General features: G+C 40.6%; 1 protein-coding gene and 1 long non-coding RNA gene across 2 annotated transcripts in view; one reads left to right on the top strand and one right to left on the bottom strand.

The window, feature by feature from the left end:
• The window catches only part of LOC117934898, a 21,564-nt gene extending 21,017 nt beyond the window's left edge, over positions 1 to 547 (top strand). The window contains exon 3 of the long non-coding RNA XR_004654599.1: positions 538 to 547. This is a non-coding gene — a long non-coding RNA (uncharacterized LOC117934898). The remainder of the gene's footprint in view (positions 1 to 537) is intronic.
• The window catches only part of zanl (zonadhesin, like), a 50,437-nt gene extending 44,612 nt beyond the window's left edge, over positions 1 to 5,825 (bottom strand). Inside the window, exons 1-10 of the mRNA XM_034856924.1 lie at positions 5,740 to 5,825; positions 4,277 to 4,299; positions 3,116 to 3,265; positions 2,703 to 2,968; positions 1,346 to 1,430; positions 1,078 to 1,227; positions 784 to 951; positions 563 to 660; positions 388 to 466; positions 3 to 282 (exon numbers count right to left, since the gene is read on the bottom strand). Of these exons, the coding sequence (XP_034712815.1) occupies positions 3 to 282; positions 388 to 466; positions 563 to 660; positions 784 to 951; positions 1,078 to 1,227; positions 1,346 to 1,430; positions 2,703 to 2,968; positions 3,116 to 3,265; positions 4,277 to 4,299; positions 5,740 to 5,801 (1,361 nt within the window). The 5' untranslated portion in view covers positions 5,802 to 5,825. The remainder of the gene's footprint in view (positions 1 to 2; positions 283 to 387; positions 467 to 562; positions 661 to 783; positions 952 to 1,077; positions 1,228 to 1,345; positions 1,431 to 2,702; positions 2,969 to 3,115; positions 3,266 to 4,276; positions 4,300 to 5,739) is intronic.
• Between the last annotated feature and the right edge of the window lie 1,520 nt (positions 5,826 to 7,345).

The raw sequence follows: 7,345 nt of genomic DNA, 5'->3' as shown, positions 1-7,345 counted from the left end.
TTGATGGTTTAGGCGTGGTTGGGCCTGGAGTTGATGGTTTAGGCGTGGTTGGGCCAGGAGTTGATGGTTTGGGCGTGGATGGCCCAGGTGTTGATGGTTTAGGCGTGGTTGGGCTAGGAGTTGATGGTTTAGGTGTGGATGGCCCAGGAGTTGATGGTTTAGGTGTGGATGGCCCAGGAGTTGAGGGTCCTGGAGTTGTTGGTTTTGGTGTTGTTGGAGTTGTTGGTTTTGGTGTTGTTGAAGTTGGAGTTGTTATTGGTGGAAGAGGAGTTGATGGCTGAGCTATAAATGAAAAGCAAATAGTTTCTCATGAAACTATCAACACATCATAGACATATTTTCTATGGTGCAGAGAGCAACTTGAATTCCCTCGGGTCAGTTTCTCACCTTTGCAAGCCGTGACACACACAGCATCAACAGCAATATCTGTCTCAGGAGTTTCTCCAAAGGTGCCCACTATCACAAACTGAAATACATATGAATACAACAAGAAGGTAATGTGAACCTATGCACAAACACACACATACATATGTACAGAGACACACAAATTTCTCGTATTTACCCTAATGGCAGCAGTTCCTAAGTACTGGGCCTCTGCAGGCTTCCAGCCCGGACCCTGGTTCCCCCTCACAGTGAAAAGAGCAGGTCCAAGGCTTCCACCTGGTTGACAGAAAAACTAATTCTAGTGAAAAATAGTAATTTGGAAATGCTGTCTGTGTTCCTGTCTGTTTGTTTCATTGTTTTCAGTCCTCATTCATCAATATGATAAATGCAGTCCTTTACCTGGAGTGATGGTGTGAACGCTGAGCTCCATAGTGGTGCTGGTGCCGTACAGGTAGTAGTGGAAGGAGAGGTCCAGACAACCAGACGTGGGGGTTATTACAGGACTTCTGAGCTGTGACTTTACTCCAGGGACAGCCTCAACAGAATCCATCAACATGTAGGAGCCCACTACATATAGAAGGGGCCAAAATTAACAGTTACCAAAAAAACAAACAAACAAAAATGATTTTCTTGGAGGTTTTGTGTTACATTGCCAGACTCTGTGACACAAAGTCATTCAACACAGACTCTTACATCCAGGTTTGGAGAAGTCATCATCAGGGCCAGTCCCTTCAGTGTCCGTACCCCCGGCCCACAGCTCAAAGCCAAAAAAGGCCGGATCCTCAGTATGACTCGTCCACCCACATAGGTTATCCATGTCAAAATCACAGCCAGAAACACAAGCTGTGAAAAAAACATTTGGACAATAATTTATATAGCCATTTGTGTTTGTGCAGTGGTGTGTGTGTGTGTGTGTGTGTGTGTGTGTGTGTGTGTGTGTGTGTGTGTGTGTGTAGCTTACAGGGACATGCTCCTTCAGTGATGACGATGTTGTCCAGAGCGGTGTCACAGAAACTAGTGAAGCCTCTCTGAGCCTCAAACACAATCTATAGACACAGAGCATACATTTTTACCCTGCATTGAGATATGAATACAGCAGTTGCACTGTATGCAAAACGTTGCATTTGAGTTAAAGAGTTTTTTTAGATGAGTTGCAAATGGCCAATTACTCTGCAAGTAAGTTGTCCCTCATGTAGCTCAACATTGTAGTTTTTCTTTCACAGACAATATGTGTATTCCCATTCACCTATTTTTAATTCGGTAATTTGTTCATATAAAAACCAAAGTGAAACTGAAGGAAAAAAAAAAGTCAAATATCTTCTTACACATGGCTAAGATGGAAAGGTTGGTGTATATTGATTAAGGCAAACTGTGGATGAAAACATCAGATCTGTGTGGAGCGATAAGGATGGTTATATAATGTTGTAAATGGCATATTTCTTTAACGTTTTCCACATTGTTTTTGTATGTTTGAGGTTTGACTGGAGCTCTTTTAATGACATTATCTCAGTGTTCCTACTCTTTCTGCAATTGAATGTTTTAATGGCACCCGAGTAAAGGATGAGCACCAACAAGTGTTTATCTTGATGCACCTCCAGTAGCTCCTAATATTCATACAACAGCAGTGGAAGAAAAGACATGTTTTCTTTTGCCAATGTTTTGAAAATGTATTTCAAATATGCACTACGATTAGATGAAAACTTGGCTACTTGCATGAGGCATAGCTTGGTTTTTATAGCGTTTAAGCAATAATGGTGTTCTGATTCATGAAAATAATGGATGGTACAAATGGTGTCCTGGAGGGATAGTCATGATCTATACATGATACATGATCAGCTTCAGAAAGATTGAGGAATATATTTTTGTAAGGACCGTGGGATTTGTCCCCCATCACTGCTATTGGAAGTGCATTGGGAAGATCCGTGAAAGTTGTGAGGAAGATATTCCTGATGGCAGCAGTAGAGAAATGAATAGAAAAAGGAATATTTGACACTGTACACGATTCTTTAAGAAGCTTTTCATTAAAGAATTTTAATGCAATGCATTAGCAGGAAAGCTGAATTGATTAATCGATTTACTATTAAAATAACCGCCAACTATTTAGATAATTCATTAATCGCTGTGAGTCATTTTTTATTTTAAAAAAAAGTTTTAAAAAAATTCAATATTTAAACCTTTAACTTTGAAAACAGAGAGAATATGTTTTTCCCTTTATGACCAAATATTGGATCCCAGTTGCCATATTGCTTCTCATCTACAGTATAGATCCTTCTTACTAATGGTTAAAACAACATCTACAGTGACCTGCGAACACTCACGGTAACGCTCTCACTGCTGGGTTTGGACACGGTGACAGAGCCCTTTAGCCAGGATGGACTCTGGATACCTGTCCTTTTCCAGACCTCCTCCTCACTGCTGAGCCTCCTAGCCAGAACCCTAAACACATTTGCGCTGTCCGAGCCATACATGTAGTATCGAAACTGGACGCAGATCTGAGAGGCCGATGATGAGAGGGAAGGGCTCAGCAGACGAACTTTATTTAGATTAGGCACGTTGTCACACTCGTGATAGATGTAGAAGCCCTCTGCAGACAGAAGGAAAACATGGATTTATAAACATCAGAATTCAGTGGTACCATCCTAGGACTCTAACATCAACCTCAATCCTGACTGGTTACCAATGAGATAATTGCACAGAAATGATATATATAAAATATACATTCAGGACTGACTTCCATCAGGGTAGTCTCCACTGGGGCCAGTGCCAGGTGTCGGGGTGGGACCTCTCTGTCGGGTCCAGTCACCGTTGTCCGCGCCATCCTGAAGGAACTTGCAGAATGGTTCAACGTCATTGTTAAAGTCGCAGGAGGACAGCACTGCTGCTGGAGAAACAACACAGGCCAGCAGACAGATTAGTAGAGATCGAAAAGTAAAAGGAGTTTATGGTTTAGACTTTTGAAAAATAAACGTTGAATGGGAGCCAGAGCCTTCGGCTACCAAGCTCCTGTTCTGGAGGCAGACTCTGTCTCCACATTTGAGAGTAAGTTTAAAACTCACCTCGTTGATGAGGCTTATAGTTAGAGCCGACTCAGGTTTGCCTTGGACCAGCTCTTAGCTATGCTGTTATAGTTTTAGACTTCCTACTGTATGACATACTGAGCTCTGCTCTCTTCCTCTCTCTCCATCTGTGTGCATTCATGTCCCATTGTTGCTACAGTTACCTCGCAGATTTCCTTGGATTGCGGTGGCACCTGGATCGTGATTTTAGCTGCTGCCGTGGTCCCACCCTACGCCCTGTACTACTACTACAATTATTATTAGTCATAGTTCTATCATCTTTACTGTTACAATTATTGCCACTGTTCATAATGTCAATCCATTATATCTACTGCTATAATTGTTATGAGTCATATTTCTGTATCCCGCTCTAACCGGCAGCAACAGATGGCCGCCCACCAACAGCCAGGGTCTGTCTAAGGTATCCTTGCTGCTGTTAGACCAAATGCTTGCTGTTGGGAAATGTGGGGTCTCTGTAAATTATAGTATGGTGTTGACCTATCTGTAAAGTGTCCTGAGATAACGTCATTTTTTTATTTGACTATACTATAAATATTAAATATTTCACTATAAATAAAATTGAACTGAATTAAATGTGCAGTTTGTATATTTGGGCTGTCTTAACACATCTGCGCAATGTAAAAGTGTATGTTATAAGTGTTGTGTATAAAAGGAGCTGTAAAGAGCTAAAGTCCACATCCACGCCAAGGACAGTGCGGTGGAGTCACATGCTGAGCTACAGTCTCACCTCTGTGCGAGCACGCCATCTAACTTATGCTTGTGTTCACATATACATTAAAGTTTATGAGTTTATAGCATAATTGAAACCAACCTACCATCTCTGTATGTTTTCTGCAGGCTGTAAAAGAGAGAAAGATACAGGAACAGATTTAGATTAATGTTGAACTAAAATTAGCTTTTTTCGCTCAATGTAAAGATGCCTAAAAATGTAAGAAAAAGCCCAACACGTAAGAGTGAAGTAAACTCCAACAGGGAAATGCGGACAAGTCTTGAATCATCCTGGAAGAGCTTAATATGGAAGAATGACCTGCTCGCTCTACATTTACCTGCTTTTTACACAGCTACTTGCTAAGGAAATTAACAATTTAACCCAAACTATTGATTTTATTGATTGAAACATTTATCGAAAAATTGTCCTTGATTGTCTATGTTTTGGGATGAGTCCCTAGAATAGTCTAGTCTGTTATTCTGTTGCCGTAATTCACCAATCAGAATTGAGTATTCAACAAAGCCGTGCAAAAATCCTATGTAAAGGCTCATCAACTTTGCAACATGCTGGCTGCAATTAGCAATGTGAGATAGTTCTCTATCGTTTAAACAGCTTCAATTTATCAAAACATGAAGCATAATAGTGAGCCGTGCATGAGCCCTGTAGGACTGGTAAAACGGGACACTGCCCCGATTAGCAATCTGCGTATAGGCAGTGGATGAAAAGTGTAATGTGGCACAATATCAAAACATAATTGAGTACAACAACAGCCCCCATAAACTCACTATTCCTTAAGGCACTATATTTATTGGGATTTAATTGGGATTTAATTCACACTAATACCACACAACAGCAACATTCCCAAACAAAAAGGTCTGAAACAACACAGTAGCCCCCATAACGCTTTGGAAATAATTGAAAACAACACTTTCTGGCTGGACAGTTACCACTCATAGAGAAATAGCCAGGACTTTAGAAATACTGAGTCAAAACACCAGGAACACTTCTAAATAAATAGTGCATTAAAAGCAAAAAGATTTGAATAATTAGCATTGTGATGAATTAGTGGACTGACAGAAAATTAAGCATTGACCGTCTTGACAGTTGATTCTAGTCATACTTTTAGAAATGTGCTTTGTTTTTCATATGGTTGTAACAGATTTTTTGATGTGACGGTATGACAAAGTTAGATAAGATAAGATAAGAAAACCTTCATACCACAGTGGGGAAATTGTGCTTAGAAAACAGCAGAGATAGATAAGTGTACAAGATATAGCGAACTGTATTAGACAGTAATTACACACATATCAGTAAATTGCATTATGAAAATTGCCCAAGTGAAAAATTATGCACATATGTAATAATAATGGCACATGGGATATATTGCACAGATTCCACAGTGTTCATTGTACAGTCTGACGGCCGCTGGAAGGAAAGATCTGGGGTATCTCTCCTTCACACAGCGGGGTGTGGAGCAGAATGTCACTGAAACTGCTCATCATGAATCTATAATATTAAAAAGATGACAATATTGATAGATTTTGGGGGAGAGAGTGGGGGCTGACTTACCTGTGCTGGGCCTGTCCTCCACACATCCATAAGAGCAGAATCAGAAACTTTAGTGTATCCATGGCTAACTGCTAGTTAGCAGAAGAGGAAGACAGAAGGACAGAGCAGAGGACTTTATATACAGTAGAGGACTAGGATGGTTGGGGTGTAAGGGTGGGTCGTGTGGATGCTGAATTGCTGCATTTCTTGTTGTTGCAAAATGTGTAAATCAGTAACTGTTAGCGATAGGGCCAGGGTGTGTTCTTTTTCTTGCGTGTGTGTGTGTGTGTGTGTGTGTGTGTTCCCCGAAGTTCACAAGGTGGGTGGGGATGCCCATCAAACACTATATTACACAAACCAACTTGTACTGTAAGATGTTATACAGCTCTTTGTGCAATAAACTGAATAGTCTGATCACACGTAAACAACTTTATAGAATGTACTGTAGTTTGGCATGAGTGTGAGAATAAGGCTTGGTTTGTTACACTACGTATCTACGAAACAGCAAATTAAACTGTGTTTTCCATAGCAACCAGACTAACTTAACTTTCCACGTGCACTTTGACCTCGGGCACACACCAACACCAGTGACACTCACACTGCTCAGCTTTATCTGTGAAAGGGAGATCTAATCACTAGGACCACACAGTTTGTTTTGTAAGTATTGCATTGCATTTACTTGAACTCTACTTTCTGTGTCCAAGAGGTCACCAGCTGTTTCTGTAGACTTAGAAAATCAGCTGTCAGAGACTTGATATAATAATTGATAATTAATACATGTTTGATCCCCAGGAGGGAAATTACGTTACAATATTTTCACTTCGTTGTTCTTAGAATTCAATTTAATCAAATGTATTTATAGTGTCAAATCACAACAGGAGTTACCTCAGGACATTTTACAGATAGAGTAGGTTGAGTCCCCATAATTTACAAAGACCCAACAATTTCCCACAAGCAGGCATGTGGTGCGACAGTGGCGAGCAAAATCCCTTTTTACAGATACAGATATACAGATGTAGAGAAAAAGGATTTATAATAATTATGTGTGTCAAAGGAAGTCCCCCGGTGAACTAAAACTTTAGCAGCATAACTATGGACTAAGGACTGGCAACAGTATAAACATATGAACAGTTCTGAAATAGGAAATGAGAATGATGAATACATTTAAAAAAAATAATAAGTGAGATGTGAGAATGGGAATGATAAATAATACTAAAAAAGTGGAATGATAAGTGGAACCAGTGAACAGGTGCTACAGAGACAGTGGTCGTGGGTTGTTGACCAGAATTGAACCTGACACTGTGGGTAAGAAGTCAGCTGTCCATCAGAGAGATGGCTTGTGGACAGAAACTGTTCCTGAATCTGTCAGTTTTGGCGTACAGTGCTCGGTAGCGCCTCCCAGAGGGGAGAATCTAGAACAGGTTGTGTCCGGGGTGAGATGGGTCTGCAGTGATGGTTCCTGCCCGTTTCCTGACTCTGGAGGAGTATAAGTCATGAATGGAGGGCAAGTTGGCACCGATGATCCTTTCTGCAGTCCTAACTGTCCGATGTGGGCAGTGTTCTAGGGCAGATATTTGAGACATGTTTCTCTGTTACTGTATATAACTGTATATATATATATATATAT

The sequence above is a fragment of the Etheostoma cragini genome, chromosome 19, assembly GCF_013103735.1.
Source record: "Etheostoma cragini isolate CJK2018 chromosome 19, CSU_Ecrag_1.0, whole genome shotgun sequence".
Classification (NCBI taxonomy): Eukaryota; Metazoa; Chordata; class Actinopteri; order Perciformes; family Percidae; genus Etheostoma; species Etheostoma cragini.
Note: the sequence above shows the minus strand (reverse complement) of the source record. Positions and strands in the feature narration are given on the sequence as shown.